The sequence below is a fragment of the Rhinoderma darwinii genome, chromosome 13 (genome assembly GCF_050947455.1).
Source record: "Rhinoderma darwinii isolate aRhiDar2 chromosome 13, aRhiDar2.hap1, whole genome shotgun sequence".
Taxonomy (NCBI): domain Eukaryota; kingdom Metazoa; phylum Chordata; class Amphibia; order Anura; family Rhinodermatidae; genus Rhinoderma; species Rhinoderma darwinii.
Window position 1 is genome coordinate 8755733 of NC_134699.1, and position 17970 is coordinate 8773702.

General features: G+C 39.9%; 1 protein-coding gene across 10 annotated transcripts in view; it reads left to right on the forward strand.

The window, feature by feature from the left end:
- Positions 1-17970, forward strand: part of KCNQ2 (potassium voltage-gated channel subfamily Q member 2) — a 65350-nt gene that overhangs the window by 31112 nt on the left and 16268 nt on the right. For 7 of the 10 annotated variants that reach the window (XM_075845887.1, XM_075845889.1, XM_075845892.1 and 4 more), the window contains exons 6-11: positions 2567-2677; positions 3829-3924; positions 5429-5523; positions 6678-6701; positions 8950-9018; positions 12364-12393. In XM_075845887.1, coding sequence (XP_075702002.1) covers positions 2567-2677; positions 3829-3924; positions 5429-5523; positions 6678-6701; positions 8950-9018; positions 12364-12393 — 425 coding nt within the window. The remainder of the gene's footprint in view (positions 1-2566; positions 2678-3828; positions 3925-5428; positions 5524-6677; positions 6702-8949; positions 9019-12363; positions 12394-17970) is intronic. The other 3 variants (XM_075845891.1, XM_075845895.1, XM_075845896.1) reach the window with 1 other exon arrangement.

The window sequence follows — 17970 nt, forward strand, 5'->3', positions numbered from 1 at the left end:
ATATTCTTGTATATAGGGGGCAGTATTATAGTAGTTATATTCTTGTATATAGGGGCAGTATTATATTAGTTATATTCTTGTATATAGGGGCAGTATTATAGTAGTTATATTCTTGTATATAGGGGCAGTATTATAGTAGTTATATTCTTGTATATAAGGAGCAGTATTATAGTGGTTATATTCTTGTATATAGGAGCAGTATTATAGTGGTTATATTCTTGTATATAGGGGCAGCATTATAGTAGTTATATTCTTGTATATAGGGGCAGCATTATAGTAGTTATATTCTTGTATATAGGGGTAGTATTATAGTAGTTATATTCTTGTATATAGGGGGCAGTATTATAGTAGTTATATTCTTGTATATAGGGGCAGTATTATATTAGTTATATTCTTGTATATAGGGGCAGTATTATAGTAGTTATATTCTTGTATATAGGGGGCAGTATTATAGTAGTTATATTCTTGTATATAGGGGCAGTATTATAGTAGTTATATTCTTGTATATAGGAGCAGTATTATAGTAGTTATATTCTTGTATATAGGGGCAGTATTATAGTAGTTATATTCTTGTATATAGGGGTAGTATTATAGTAGTTATATTCTTGTATATAGGGGGCAGTATTATAGTAGTTATATTCTTGTATATAGGGGCAGTATTATAGTAGTTATATTCTTGTATATAGGGGCAGTATTATAGTAGTTATATTCTTGTATATAGGAGCAGTATTATAGTAGTTATATTCTTGTATATAGAGGCAGTATTATAGCAGTTATATTCTTGTATATAGGGGGCAGTATTATAGTAGTTATATTCTTGTATATAGGAGCAGTATTATAGTAGTTATATTCTTGTATATAGGAGGCAGTATTATAGTAGTTATATTCTTGTATATAGGAGCAGTATTATAGTAGTTATATTCTTGTATATAGGGGGCAGTATTATAGTAGTTATATTCTTGTATATAGGGGGCAGTATTATAGTAGTTATATTCTTGTATATAAGAGCATTATTATAGTAGTTATATTCTTGTACATAGGGGGCAGTATTATAGTAGTTATATTCTTGTATATAGGGGGCAGTATTATAGTAGTTATATTCTTGTATATAGGGGGCAGTATTATAGTAGTTATATTCTTGTATATAGGAGCAGTATTATAGTAGTTATATTCTTGTATATAGGAGCAGTATTATAGTAGTTATATTCTTGTATATAGAGGCAGTATTATAGTAGTTATATTCTTGTATATAGGGGCAGTATTATAGTAGTTATATTCTTGTATATAGGAGCAGTATTATAGTAGTTATATTCTTGTATATAGGAGCAGTATTATAGTAGTTATATTCTTGTATATAGGAGCAGTGTTATAGTAGTTATATTCTTGTATATAGGGGGCAGTATTATAGTAGTTATATTCTTGTATATAGGGGCAGTATTATAGTAGTTATATTCTTGTATATAGGGGCAGTATTATAGTAGCTATATTCTTGTATATAGGGGGCAGTATTATTGTAGTTATATTCTTGTATATAGGGGCAGTATTATAGTAGTTATATTCTTGTATATAGGGGGCAGTATTATAGTAGTTATATTCTTGTATATAGGGGCAGTATTATAGTAGGTGTGTGTGTGTGTGTGTTTGGGTTTGTGTATGTATGTGTACATATATAGGCAGCACTCCTGGATCTCCAAGTAAAAATAAAATAAAAATCAAATGATGAACTTTATTCTATAAGCGACGTTTCGGCAGATGCAACTGCCTCTCTCAAGCGTTCAAGCAGTTGCATCTGCCGAAACGTCGCTTATGGAATAAAGTTCATCACTTGATTCTTTCAGTTGCAGATCCGGGAGTGCTGCCTATTTTTTTGTAGACTATTACGAAGGATATAGCCTTCATCCGGAGGTGGCACCCACATTTATTGGTCATTCCTGCATGGTGCTGCTCTGGGTTTTCTTTGTTTGTTTGTGTGTGTGTGTATGTGTGTGTGTATATATATATATATATATATATATCTATCTCTATAGAAATGCTCAATAGAAAGTATAGTGATAATATTCTTGGTATATTCTGATATTAATGAACAATTACTAATAATTTGTTATAAATGAGTGTTTGCACTTTAGGAAGATGAAGCACGTTTTCAGATCACACATGCCCTGAGTTTCTCTGCTCCAAATAGAATATATAGATTTTTAATCCTGTCGTTTTATAACCACAAAATCCTCATAATTTACCCTTTTTCCCAACCAATTCCCATAAATCATCAATAGGAACATTGAGGGACCTGAAATAATATCAGCTAGAATGATCGTCCTGGATTACAGCCATTAGATGCTTGTACGCTGATCTATCAGAAAATCGCTTATATAGCTATTCCCTTATCTAATATTATGATTGGAGTTGCAGAAATAATATGATCATCCAGCAGGGTTGCTGCAGGGAATTCATGGTCCTGCCCAGTCTGTGGCTGTTGTAGGGTATCCTGGATCTGCTAATTCACATGGTGAGGGACATGTCGTCATTAGTTTCATAATCTTGTAGGGATTTGCTTCTCTTTCCTCAGATCACTCTGACCACCATCGGTTATGGAGATAAGTATCCGCAGACATGGAATGGTCGTCTCCTCGCTGCCACCTTCACCCTCATTGGAGTTTCGTTCTTTGCTCTCCCCGCTGTAAGTACATGGCTCTTTACAGGGGTTGTCTGGTTAATGAAACCCTTTTTTTCAAATACCGTATTGGGGAATTTGGAGTTAATAGAGGGGTCCCCCACTTAGAAAACCGAAAGCGACTTACAGGAGTTTCTCTTTCTCCGGAGAATACGACATATCTGTGTATTACACATACAACCATTAATTTCAATGGGCTCCGTGTAATTCTTTATTTCTCCTGCGGGGGAGCTGCAGGCAAATTGAACACTTGATACCAGGTTTTTTCCATTGGTTGTATCACATTGAGGACTTGATTTCAATTTCCATGGTCATTACCGACTTTACTCTCGTTTAGCTGTGTGTCCGTCCATTGACCTCCATGTAAGGGGTTCCCAACACTTTTGTGTAACTCCCATTCACTACAGTGGATAGTGACCTCTTGAAAAGGGGAATCGAGTACTCCTGTTCTTCGGATCGGTGAGGGTCCCAGCAGTTGAACCCCTATTGATCTGACATTCATCCAGTTGATGTGCAAAAAGTATGGAAGCCAATTTTGGGATGGTGCAATAATGGTCTGTATAGTGGTGAGAAAGGGGTTGAGGAGGGTTAAAATTGTTATACACTAATATAAAATAGGATTAGGTCATCGGACCACATCTGAGGAGGAAGTAGGCATTGTGTATATAGCTGCGACCCTGCCCATGGCTCAAAGGATATAGCTAATTACATAAGAATCATTATGTACTCACTTTAGCGCCACCTGCTGGTTGGTAGAAGGTAGCAATATTAAAGAGGAATTGCACCTAAATTTATTTTGTGACCATTTAGTCTGAGATTGGACCCTCACTGATTCCCGCAATAAAGCGCCAAAGGGCACTGCTTGGTGCGAACCCAGATTTTCCTCTATGATAATATGCGGCTTAATACAGTCAATGGTTCTTTATGAAGGATATTTGAACACTGCTTGGCGATTGCCATTGCTGTAATAGCGCCAGTAATTTCAGAGAACTATGACCCTACATTTTAAGAATTAGTGGGGTCCCATACCAGCCCACATATGCCCCTCCCCCATGTTTGACATTTGGTGTGATTTCCCTTTAAGGCTACGAGTTGTTTTTGGCACCAGTCTGATACCGATGTGTGGTAATGTAACGTTATCTCTGGGTTTCCTTCAGGGGATTCTTGGATCTGGATTTGCCCTGAAAGTCCAAGAACAACATAGACAGAAACACTTTGAGAAGAGGCGGAATCCAGCGGCCGGACTGATTCAGGTAACGGATGACTGTCCGCCACTCTCTCCAGTCCCACCGCTGGGACTTGTTTCACACCGTGTGTAGGAGGATTAATCTCCGTATCATAAATCTGACTATTGTTGTCAAAGACGTCATCCTGTGCGGCAGGCGGCGCTGGAACAGATGGCATCAGGGGAGTTTTTAGGGAAAGGTGAAGAATAACAAAATGTAGAATTAATGTCCTCATGTAAATCTATCTGAACTTTTCCATGGTGAAATAAAGCTTAGAAACCAAGGCAGAGTCATAATAAGACAAGCTGTGCCTCTAACTGTTATAATCCAAATATATCATGTGGCGCCGCTTATCTTCGATGAAAAAAAAAATCCATTGTTGGATTTTTTTTTTTTTGTATATCTTTCTTCTGTCCTGGACTTCAGGTTCATAGCTCGTACCTACACTGATATATTATAACGAACCACTAGAACATTTCTATCTATTGACAGCAAGCAGAGATCATTAAATATCTGAGTGGCATTCTGGCAGCCCCTTGTCTGTTGATCCCAACAAAATCCTCAAGATCCTTCAACTAAAATCTAATATCCATGGCAAAGTTAAAGGAATGCAATGAAAGGTTACAACTTTCTAATATATTTAGAGTTTCAGTTCCTCCCCTCTGCTTGCTGTCCGTGAATGGAAATGCTCTTGTCATTTGTTACAATGTATCAGGGTAGGTAAGTGCTATCAGTCTGGAGTCCGGACCAGGAGAGACTTTATTTATTTATTTTTAATGCAGAGGATTGCCTAGTATGATGCATTGCAACAAACCTATCAGCTGTGTGAGCTGGGAAGTAGAGGGCAAAAAAAAATAAAAATCAAATAACGAAACTATACAGCGCCGTATAGAGGGCTTAGCAAGTAACACAGTCTTACCGTAAAAGTAGTTTTACAACGAGTACTAGGCTGTGCCGTAAACGATGAGGGTCCAACCATTAGGCCCCCCATCAATCCTGAGAACAAGTAACTTGGCTGTTTCTGTATCTCCATTATTAAATAGCATCCGGCTTCTCTAGCCCCCCCCTGGTGTTCAGCTGTTATCATCGGGGAAGCCCCGTCTGGCCATTCACTTTCCCTTCAGTGGCCGTATGAATTGCTGAAACATATAATGTATAGACGGCTGGGTCCGCCAGATAGGGGCAACTCTCTTTTTTTTTTTATTTTTTTTATTTTTTTTTTTGCTCGTAGAGGGGTGTCCAAAGCAGGGGAGAACCCTCTTTGGCATCCATATTACCTAATTGGGCAAATGGAAAGGGGTTCTGATGGGAGAACCCCATTAACGGGGATAGATGGTGTTGACGCGGTCTAATCTACTGGGAACGGGGATCCTCTCTGTTGGATGCCCCCTTTGTCCTGTTGATACATTCACACGACACTGCATGGCAATACAAGAAGTGCACACCTGCCCGAAATTACAAGTCTGACCGGAGGAGTCAACTTGGCAAGTTTCAATATAATAGACCACTCCTTCTTTGTTTTTTTTTTTAGGCGTCTTGGAGATTCTACGCCACTAACTTGTCTCGCATGGATCTGCACTCTACGTGGCATTATTACGAACGCACCGTCTCCGTGCCAATGTACAGGTAGAAGATCTAACCGTGTGTCACGTGATACCCCCCAAACAAGGTTCATGCCCATCCCCATGCATAGCTTCCGTTATCCCAGAGACTTTTGAGTTTGTTTTTAATTTAAATTTCATTATTTTATTTTTTTTGCATTTTGTTGCTATTTTTATTAATTTTGTTCTTCTCTTTGTTTTTGTGTTATTTTTTGATTTATTTATGTTTTCTTGTTTTCTCATTTGACCCCTCATCCCTCTCATTATCGGTAGACTTTTGTTGTGTCTTCTGAACGTATGAAGACGGCTCAATCATCAGAGGATAATAGGTAACTCTTCACGATCTTCTGGGGTTGGAATGACTTTTGGGTAATACTTAAAGACCAGACCAGTCCATCATGGTAGGAATTCATATTTCTGAAGGACTACAACTCTGATCATGCAGGTCCATGAGCGCTGTAGGGTCACTTTTTTCATTCCTTTGGCGGTTTTACACCGATGAACTTTCGAATAGTTCTAGGTGCTAAGAGGCAGCAGAGATACTGTATATAGCCACATCTGTGCTTGCTGGTGGGGAGATCGGAGCTGCTTACATTGATCTAAATGTAAGCGGCATCATCCAATTTTTTTGACCGATTGATCAGATTTCAATTGGTTGGTAATAATAGTTCCCATAGACAACCAGGTTATCACTATGAAGGCTAAGTATCAGTCTTATTGACCTAGTATTGGGGGTGTCTATGGTTTTGTCTTAAAGGACTCCTCAAAATTGAGGCTTCAAAATGAGAAGCTGGAAAATTTAAAAAATTTGGCATGGATGGCGGTTTAATGTAATGATTGGCTTTCTAGGCTATCTATTATATGCCAACCTGCAATAAGAATAGGGGAACACTTTCCTTTACTGCTTTTATTTCTTTGCAGGTGCGGACAAATAACCTGTTGCTGGTGGTTTTTTTTCAAAAAGATCATGAACTGTAATATATGTAATTATATCATCCAGATGCTATACATTAAATATGAATATAGTGCCCCCTACATCCTGGTAATCAGAACTACAATAGAGTGTCATGTAATTCAGTTCAATCCACATATACCCCCCCCCCCTCAGTTCTAGCACACCCACAAATTTCTTGATATTCTTTGTTTTTATCCCCTTTATTCTTATTGCTGTTCGAGCAGCTCTCAATCGTATGGCGCATCCAGGTATGGCACAGATATATGTGGAACGTACTGTCTTCCACCCTTTCGCAGGCATCGTGCTGTTGGTTTGCCATCTTACGTGTGGTTTGTGTGCCCCCTGTGAGATCACTGTGACCATTTTGTGGTGATCTTGTATCCATATTAAAAAAAACATTGTTTGGTGATTCATACACATGTCTGGGAATGAGGGAGTATTTTTGACCAAAAATTGTGCTACATGATGTCATAATGTCACGTGAGCTGATGAGATGTGTTGGTTCAGGCCATCACTGATGACATCACTAAGGTAGCCACTTGGTGGACTGAACCAATATTCATGGCTTCACCGAGGCACCTACACTGTATCTCCTTATTATATTTTGCCAATTGGGGAGAGTTCACCTCTATAGGGTGAACCTTGGGTTCCTCTTTGTTCCTGTAAATCTCTCGTTGTGTTGTGTCTACATCGGTCCTGAGATATTTTGTCATTGTGCAGTAATTGACCTCATTTGTTACACTGTTTGTGGCTTGAATTGTGGTGGTCTTTCCTGAATGATGCCCCTTTAAGTGACAGAACGGTCACACCATAGTATCTCTGTTCAATTCCATCTTTTTTGGGGGCGGGAGGAAAGTTATGTCTTTAACCAAAGAATACAAAAAAAATTGTCTGTTACAACTCAATATAATAGGACTACAAAAAAATGCCACCACATATTAAGGCTCCATGCACACAACCGTGCCCGTAATTACAGGCACGGACAGCCGGAGGTTTTTGCGGGCCGTGCTCCCATTATAAAGTATGGGAGCACGGTCCGTAAAATAAAAAAATAGGACGTGTTCTATTTTTTTCGGCAGGTTTCTACGGCACGGACACCTTCCTGTAAATATATACGGGAAGGTGTCCGTTGGCCATAGAAAGGAATGGGCCCTTAATTACGGCCGATTTTACGGTCGTGTGCGTGGGGCCTTAGGTGCATACATCCGAGATGGAACGGCCAACCGTTACCATTATTTCATAGTTTTGTGTGATCTCACACTGTCCAAGGCTCAACCCTATGAGTCAACTGTGGGAGACCTGTAATATTTTTAGGATAAAATCGAGATTAGTGAAACTTTTTGCCATGTTCTGTATTCGAGGCCGATCAAACTTCACATCTTGGTGGATCATTCTTGAACCAAATTTTGGAAAGTTCACCCATCGATGTGATACCCCAGGCTTTTCCAGTTGGTGTCTCATGGTATTTGACTCTTTTGGTCTTCTTTGCTGCCGCACCATCCCAATTGACCTTCACAATAGTATAAAGCCCCCAACCATAATAGGGATACTTGGTTAGCCCTGAAAGATGAGGTTCAATTAATATTCATTAAACCTTTTGTAATCTCTCGGTCCATAGAGTGAGTTGCATACATACAAAACGAAGCAGCTACCAAAAGTTGGTCCGACTTTGTCACACGATAATGTGACCGTGTGACCCCAGAAGCTAATGGAAGTCCTAGTTATGGCTTAGATGCCTTGTTCCCTAGACTTGATGAATTCGGTATGGAATCCGTTGAATCTATTTGACCTGTCCAATATTCGATACAGATAAAGCCTCACATCTTGGTTGATCTTCTATAAACAAGATTTTATGATGTGCTCCCATCTTGGGCTTCACATGATATCCTTTACTCCAGGGCTTCCCATCTGGTGACCCATTAACAGATTCTGACTCTACAAGTCTTCTTTTTGGCCCCACGAACCCTATTGACCTTTGTTTGTCCTGTTACATTTTGACATTTTCTAATCTTTCGAAAACTCATCCATACAAGTAACAGAGTCCAATAATGGTCTGTAAAAAAAAAAAAAGGACAATAGAACAAAAAAATATTAAAGGTTCTCCACTTTGGACAATTCCTACTTGTTAGAAGGGCCCCTTGACAATAAGCAGATTACAAAGTGCTCTCCTGCTGGGACCCCCAACAATCCGCTGTAATCTATTCAGAAACTGTCAGCAAGTGTTCAGTTTCCCTGCAGTGCCACCGCAGGGGAAATAAGGCATTACACTATATTTATTTTTATCATTGGGTTGTCTGTCCAGAGCGGGAGACGCTCCTTGTTTCCACTCTGGCCAAGAGATGACGATCCTGAACATGGGACCACCCCCCCTTTATTAACTTACAATTCCCTAACCCCTTAATGACCATCAACAGAGAGAAAAAAAAAACACTTTAGGAATATTTTCTTTTGATTACAATATATTTCTGATATCTTGTCTTCTATATCATTTCTCAGGTTGATCCCACCACTAAATCAACTGGACCTTCTACGGAACCTGAAGAGCAAATCGGGACTTACATTCAGGTCAGATGTGCCAGGGTGGGAGTTTTTACTGGGTTGGTCAATTAAGCAAATTGTTTTTCTCGCAGCATAACAGAATTCTATAAAATTCCTGATTTATTTGAGGGTCTGAGCTATGCAGCATCTCGATCACCAGCCCAACCACGTTCATTTCTTACCAGTTGTGCCCGCTCTTGGCTTTTTTATACTGCAATTTTTGTGTATCTAGATTAGCTGAAAATACTTGAGCTATGGGATGGGTTGTAATGCTGTCACATTGCAACACTGCATATAGTTGTTCGCCATAGTCAAGGCATTGCATCCGTCTACATGACTACCCAAGCCATTGGATTTGGCGGCAGGCGACATGTAGTGCTATCCTAAAATGTTCTCCAATAACATTAAATGGATCATTCCTCAAAATCTTGGTGCACTGGCATAGACCATCGTCATTCCGTAGTAGGAAGAGGGACCATTCTAATTTTAGGGTTTTGCACCACCAGAAACGGTGTTTCCACAATTCTGTGTGAATTAGACAGGACTATGGATAGTGAACCGTAAACGGCTGGAGGAGAGGGTCCTAAAGGTTGTTCTTTAAAAAGACTTCCTCAAAATTTCAAAAAAAATAAAATTGTTCTCTGATGAGATAATGATCCGATTAGAATAGACCCATGGCGGTTCTTGGATAATAATTGCAGTTTTGCTCATTTAGAAAGCAGATCCATACTAAGTTATTTTATACAAAATGTCCAAAAAGTAACTGGACTATAAGGCCGGGTTCCCACTGGACGGATGCGCTACGTAAAAACCACGCAGCGTATCCGAACCGGAAACCCGCAGGACTTTCCGTCCTAAAAATTGCAACAGTGCGATTTTTTTTTTTTTCCGGCCGGAAATTCCGCCGAGTAATTAAGAGCACATACTTACCCGCAACCTCCCCTGACGTCCGCTCCGAGCCTTCTTGGATGACGTTTCAGGCCATGTGACGCTGCAGCCTGTGATTGGCTGCAGTGGTCACATGGGATACAACGTCATGCCAGGAGGCCGGACTGCACGAAGAAGGAGGGGGGCGTTCTGGGGAAGTATGAATTTTTTTATTCCGGCATTGCGATGGCTTTCTGTTGCTGGTTTTGCACCCCCATTGAATTCAATTTGGAGAACCCGCTTCAGAAAATCAATGAAAACGCAGCATAAATAGACATGATGTGGAATTAAAATCCGCACCGCAGGTCCATTAACGTTTACGCTGCAGGTTTTTTCCGCAGCGCGGGCAGGAGATTTACTAAATCTCATCCACTTTGCTTCTACTGTAAATGCTTCGGAATTTTCACACAGAATTCCGTTACGGAAATTCCGCAGCGTTTATGCTACGTGGGAACCTGGCCTGAGGGTCCACGTGTTTTTTTTTTTTTTTTTTTTTGTTTTTTTTTTACATTTATTTTTTTAGCTGGTTTTTGCATGAATTTTTCCTGGTACGTTTGCCCCCCACTCATTGCACGGGAACATCCAACCGCTGTGCCAAATCGCCTCAGTGGTCAGACCGCAACGCAGCCGTGCATGTGAATCCAGTATTACCCATTTAATGCCGTGACGTGAATTATAATGTTAGAAAAACACAAAATGTTTTAAATTAAAAACGGGGTATAAATATTCATTTTCTCGCTGAAATATTCATTGACAATCTTCCCGGATTTCCCTTTGATGTTATACGTCCAGGCTCCAGGTCGTACGAGAATTTTTGTGAATTATTTAGTCGGGGACCTCTGTGCGCACGGGGTCAGTCCTTCCTTTTTTTTTTGATATACATCCAAGTTTGCGTTCAGCTTCCAAGGCAATCAGTATGCGGTTTCCATAGCTACGGGCTAGTGCGGTTACCATACCAACGCCCCCCTCTCCTCCCGTGAATCTTTCTCGCGTCCGATGCATGTGAAGAGAGCGGCACAGTGGCTCCCCGATGACCGCCAAGAACGCAATTATAACGTCCCTCTCCCCCTCTGATAGATTTTTGGTTGTTTAGACGGGGAATTTAATTATTTTTTATTTCTTTTTTTTCATTTCTGATCTGATTATATATTTAAATGCCCCCTGGGGTCATGTACCTATTAAGCTGCTTGTCCGAGACCGCTGAAAATGGCGGCATTTGCGACAATTGTTGAGCAACATGTAATTTGTTTTCCCTATAAAGAGATGGTTTAATACAGTGCGTTAATATATGGCCCACAGGTCAAAAACATTTGCACGTTTTTTTTTTTTATTAACCATGGCTATCCTGACCTTGAAGCGGGAGCCATCCTATCAAATAATGCAGTTCCTATGTATATATATAGTGTGTGTGTGTGTGTGCGCAAGTCTAGCTCCAAAATGGCCGTATTACATCTCCGTAGAAGTTCCAAGTTGTACACGGCCACAGCACGGCACCCATAGAGGTCTATAAGGCCCTACAGAGACATAAGGAGTATTATTGTGGGACTGGGCTGCGAAAGGGACAAAGTCCATGTTAATATGCCTCAAAAGGGGCGGTCTGGTTTACAGGTGGAATGGGGGTGGGGCTTAAATTTCCTTACAATATGTTTTTTTTAAATGTTGGGAAGTATTTTAATGACCATATAATAAAAAGGTTATCCAGGAAGAAACATGGCGGCTTTCATCCAAAAACAGCGCCACACCTGTTCACAGGCCGTGTGTGGTATTGCAGCTCCGCTCCATTCAGTTAGACAAAACCTATGGACCGGTATAGTGCTGTTTTCTGAAATAGATCAGCCATGCTCCTATACTGGACAAAACCTTTAGACTACATGCACACGTTGCGTATTTTGCTGCGGAACATACGCTGCAAAATTGCAAGAAATTCGCAAGAAAAGGTTTTTTCGGTGCGGTTTTTAAGCGTAAATTGTGAATCTCATTGTCTATGTTGGTACTGTATAAGACGAATACGTTTTAACTTTTTTTCATAACTTTTTCATGAGATCTACATCATTGTATGGTTATTCTTATGTATATATATATATATATGTGTGTGTATATTATAAAGTTGTGGAGCAGTATAGGTTTTTTCAATAACAAATAAAATATTACCCATTTTGTCTTATTAGTATAATTATTATTGTTTAGATTATTTTATTATTTTAGCTTTTTTACTATTTTAAACAAAATTGACAACATATTACTAAAATGATAATGAGAGCAGTATGGGAGTTTTTCAATTTTCAATTTTAAATACTGTATCCCCTCCCCCCACCTCCTGCTGTCACGTTCCCCGCTTGCTTTAAATCTTGCTTGTGTCCAGGCAGATGGTAGCTGAGAATTAACGGAGAATGCGTCATTTTATCATTGCATTACAGCTAACATAATATTGCTTCTTGTTTTAAGGAAAGAGCAACAGGCTGAGCCGCCACCCAGGTTGGTACCCTCACGTGTCATGTCACCATACTGTGTGTCCCCCTCATTCATGGTAACCCGTACTGATGCCCACTCACCAGCTTCTGTGGCTACACAATCCCCCTCGTGGCTTCTCTAATGCCTGTATCCACTAATGTCACTAACCGCTCATTGCGCCTGCCACTTACACACCACATGGGGCTTAAATAAATACATTGGGTCAAATTGAACCAAAAATGTTTAGTGTTTTTTGGGGTCGCAGTCGAGTCCGCCTGTGTCATGTGACCGCGCACTTCTCAGTGGCCACGCAGACACTACATGGTGCCACGTGATTGTGTCTGTGTCACATGAAGAAGCAGCATAAGACTTGGCCATTGGTCAAGGGGGTGGGTTCGATCCCATACATTTTTTTTCCCTAGCTCAGAAAATGGTAATAATTAAACAATGTTGTTAACTAGTTGTCTGCCTGTTCTGTAAGTGGCCAGTGCATAAGAAATGTTCCCCTGTGATCACTCCGTAATACATATGTCACATTACTAGGCCACAGTCATGTACGTAATAACACAGGCTGCTCAACCGTGCATGTTACAATGTGACGTATACGTCTCTTATATAATGGCAGGGCCGATTAGTTGGCAGCTGCTGTGGTGGAAATGTAAAGCAAATGGAAAGTTTTAATTGTCGGTGTGTAATACTTACCTCAGCCTCTGGGTGGCACTGCTCTGTGATTCAAGAAGGACGTTTGGTTTTTATCTTCTGTAGTTTTAATGAATGAACAGGGAGGAGATAATTGAGGTGTCTGTTGTGTCAAGGACCGTGCCATTCAGTCTTTGCCTCTTCTTCCATCTCCCATGTCCGTTTCTTCTGACTTTTTCTTCCTTCAGTTCTTTCTACCATTTTTTTACTATTTTGCCCACAAGTTTTTCCATCTCCTGTCTTCTCTCCTAGTTTTTCCTTCTTTTTTCTTCCACCTTCCTGTTCCCTGTCTTCTCAGTTTTTTCCTCTGTTACTTTCTTCTCCTGTCTCTTCTTCATTACTTGGTTCTGTCAGATTTTCCTATTTTTCTTTCTTCTACCTCCATTCTTATCTGTTCTTTTCCTTCCAATGTTCACTTTTCACTTCTTCTTTCTACCATCTTGTCATCTTTCTTCTCTTTTTATTTTCTCTCTTGGTATTTCTTCCACCTTCTTTCTTCTCTTCTTTCCTCTTCATATTTATTTTTGCTATTCCTTCACTTTTTCTTCCTTTCTTCTTCTCTACTTTTTTAAACTATTCTGCCCACTCCTTTTCCATCTGCCGTCTTCTATTTTTTTTCTTGTGCCTTCCATCTCCTCTTATATCTTCTTTTTTTGTTTTTCTGTTTTTGTTTTCTTTCTTTCTTTCTCCTCCTTTTTCGTTCTCCTCTTTCTTTTTCTTTCTCCTCCTCTTTCTTTTTCTTTCTCCTCCTCTTTCTTTTTCTTTCTCCTCCTCTTCCTTTTTCTTTCTCCTCCTCTTTCTTTTTCTTTCTCCTCCTCTTCCTTTCCTCCTCCTCCTTTCCTCTTCTTCTTTATTGTTTTTACATTTTATCTTTTTAGCATCTTCACTGTGAATGAATGGGAGGATTTGTGGAAGATAGCTTCTAGATCGGCCTCCTCGACATCCCAAAATAAAAAAACATCTAGATTCTATCGAATTATTAGTTTACAACTATCTGTCAGTTGGACGTTGGTCTATTATAAGTTGTGTTCTCGACGTCTTTATGTATTACTTCCTCGCCTGCTGTGCATTGATTTTGAGCATTACTTGGTTATTAAAGGGAACCTGTCACCAGCATTTTGACTATCAAGCCAGCAATACCTTGTGAAAGTGGGTGAAAAATCATTATCTAACCTATAAATATGTTCTAAGTAAGCTCTGTACCTTTTAGTTTTCCATTTTTCAGCGCTCCGCGGCCCATCTATCAAGTAATCACGGACCGTACACACAGCTACGGCCATGTGCAGGAGGCCTAATAAAGCTTATGAGGGCAGTATGCAAACCTTAAACATTTGGGTGCACTAGGTACTCCAAAACCAATAATCTAAAATGATGAGTTTACTATATCTTATAGTTTTTTTTGATGGGGAGGGACTTTTACTGTAAAGATCCAGAACAGTTTTGAGTAATTTATCAGATCAGCCACTTGATGGCAGCATTGCCTATATGTAAAACTATTAGAGTTGGCGTTTACTTTTTAAACTTTTTACTGTTAAATATGAATTATTATCATAGTGGAGACCTTCACTGTCCTACAGACATAATACCTGCAGTTACGGGTGGTGGCGCCACTCTATTACAACATGTAGATTGCAGTCCTGCTTACTTTCTACTATACTCCATCGTCTGTGGTTTATCTCTGCTTCATTGGGACACATCTTTGATTAGTGACTCCAGCTGAGCTGCATTGTTCATTGGAGTCTGAGGTAGTCTGAAATCCAACTGCTGCTCCACCATGCTTTACTGTGCAGCCCTGCTTGTTTAGATAGATTAATCTGTATAAGCACTAGCTCAGCGGGAGCTTCAGAATAGATCAAATAAGTCACTGTATGTCTGCTTAATCTGGCGTCATGGGATAACAGCAGGGCAAAATCTTAAAATTGTGATGTCCGTTCTGCTCTTACAGACTCTTCTTCGTTTGGTCTAGCCACTAAACCACTAATATGAGATGACAATGGGGCACCTCCTGATCTGCACATCTGCTTTACGATTTGACCATGTTCTGTCACACAGCTCGCAAAATAACGTTCAAATACCGAATGTTCTGATGGTTTTATTGTCCGGGGTGGTGCGGAACTTCCCTATATCGTCTCGTTATGGCTGATGTCCATGGTACTTCATCACGATTTATGATTTATCTGCCAGGGAGGTGATATTAGATGTCTGTTTTATGGCAAAGACTCAAACATCGCAGTCTTTATGGCCTGTGACAAATATTGACACTTTTCGGAAATCTACGGGATCAATGTATTCATTAGAAAGGACTTTTGTATCGCGGCGGTCTGATTTTACGGGTCGTTACTCTAAGGTTTAAGCAACTTATTTGGCATCCTCTGTGTGCACCTTGTTCTGAAATGGGTGGGAAACTAATATTATGTAGCCAATCCGATCATGAATATGATGACAGCAGAAGGGGAGTAGTATGCTGATTTTGTAGCAGACCGTAACTTGTAGATTCATGGGATGATAGAGAGTAGTGAGGATTATGCTGCATGTGACAGGGGCAGTGTCATGGTTTGGAAACAAGTGGGAGATCACAGGCAGAGTGTTACATAGAAGAAGGGCCATGGTTCTCAGCAGCACAGAGTATTTCAGGATATTTAAAGGGAGGTTACAGATAAAGAGTTTCATAGTGGATGGAGTAGTATGCACACACTACTAGTCCAGAGTATTTCAGGAGATGAGCTGGTCTTGTCTGGGTAGAGACCTGCATGTGGCAATGATAGTTTCATTGTATGGAAACAAGTGGGAGGCCATTTTGCCATTTTACTCCATGAGTTTGACCTCCCACTTGTTCTCGGATCATGCAATTATCACGTCACAAGCAACTCTGTCTTCAATAACATAGTCTTCAATAACATAGTCACTGCCTCCATCAAGCTCAACACACTCATCTCCCGAAATAATCTGTGCTTCTGAGGCATCTACTAGTGAAAGTCGGTGACCTATCCACCCATGTAATGTTTGTGAGGACAGCCATGCATGTGATGGTTCATTTTCATAAAATAAGTTGGTAGGTCAAATATTGATAGTGGAAGGTGCAGGTTCAGCAGCACAGAGTGTTTCAGGAGATGAGTGTCAATCTTGTGGGAGGCAGTGTCCTTTCCAGACGTGATTATGCTAGTAAGGACAGGGCTGTGTTGGCCAGGGGTAGTAATTTAAACACTTTAATAGTCAGGACAGCAGCAGAAGATGAGTGTGTTGATCTTGTGGGAGAAAGTAACTAGTCTACTTTTAACAATTAATTTTATATTGATTGACTTGCGATTAACATCAGGAATATCTTTGTTGAATTAATGCGCGATTCGTTGTATATCTAAGTATATACAGTACTTGACACCATCAGTTACAGAGAGGACAAGTTACTCTTCTGTCCTGATCTGCCACATTGTTTTCTAATGGAGCAGGGAATACAGAGTAGCTTGAAACCATTGGATCAATGGATAAGTTAAGTATCCACCGGACAACAAGCCTTGTCCTAGGGAAATGGAATTGTATATACTACCCTATATATAACCCTAATATATCTATCATTGACCAGCAGGGGGCGCCACTTTTTACATTTCAGAGTAGATTTGCTCGATTTATAGAAATCAAATTACACCAGGTTCAAGGTTATTGGAAAATCCCTATGTTACCGGCTTCCACTCCTGGATTCTGCTCCTCTATTAATATGTTTAAAGCAATGCTTCACTCTTTAAACAGCATTTCACAGGTTAAATCTAAATTTTATAGTGAATACTTTATCTTGTACTGATCCTGATCCATCATGTCTCATACTTCAAAAACTGCATTCAGAATTCTGCTGTTCGCTTTAAAGATGTGACCTCCTATCTCACTGCACCACCTGCTGCTTCAGCATCTGCGCATGTTCTGCTGAGGTACATTGTGGAAAATGGCTGTAGCACTAGATCCAAGAATTGGGTTGTGTCTTTGGATGATTGCTGTCCTTACAAAAACTTGCACGCACCCCTGGTTTGTTGCATAAAAAAAAAAACTACAGTTGCTGCAGCATCGAGAGAGCCTCAATCTGTTAGGGGCGTGTCTGTCAGCACAGTGCTGACGGATTCTAAGTGGCAGTCAGCAACATTTTGAATTCCGTTCCGGATGTGACTGGAGTATAAGATCTAAAACCCAAGATCAGTACAAGATAAGTATTAGCAAAGTAACCCAACGGACTCTGTATATGAGAAGTGGAACCTTCCCCTATTGATGTCTATTTGTGCCGAATGCACTGTGCTGTTCATAAAGACCAAAACCGGAGAATTTTTTTTAATTTATTTTTTTGTTTTTTTTTGGGGGAGCCTCGGAGTGTTGTCTTTGTTCCAAACCAATGCATGTCTTTTTGAGACTAATTTTTGACTTTCCCCTGATTTTCAGTAAAGGCAAAAATCTCTGCAGCTGCTGCTCGGGGGAAAATAGGTACCGTGAGAAACCATCACAAGGACCCCTCCTAGCTGCACGTCCTGCCGCTGTGATCAGTTTTCTAACCCTCCAAAATTTTAGTAGAGTTTCCAAAAATTCTGGGTCTCCATTTCATCAAATTTTCTGCTCAAACCGGATTACTAATCCAAAATTACAATGTACTTTTCCTATTAGCCCAAAATGTATGTTTGGCTACCCGACCCTGGAGGTGAATTTTGGCAACTCTGCTCAGCTTGATCCCATCGGACTAACATGGCAACCCTCTAACCCGGAAATGTGCCCACCTATCCTGCTACTGCGGTCTAGACTGAGTAATATTACCAAAAATACTAATACAACGTTTTCTAATTTAATTATTTGGGGCAATCATATTATTGTATTTTAATTTTATAAAAAAATTGAATTATTTTATACTTGGTAGTATTTTATATTTTATGG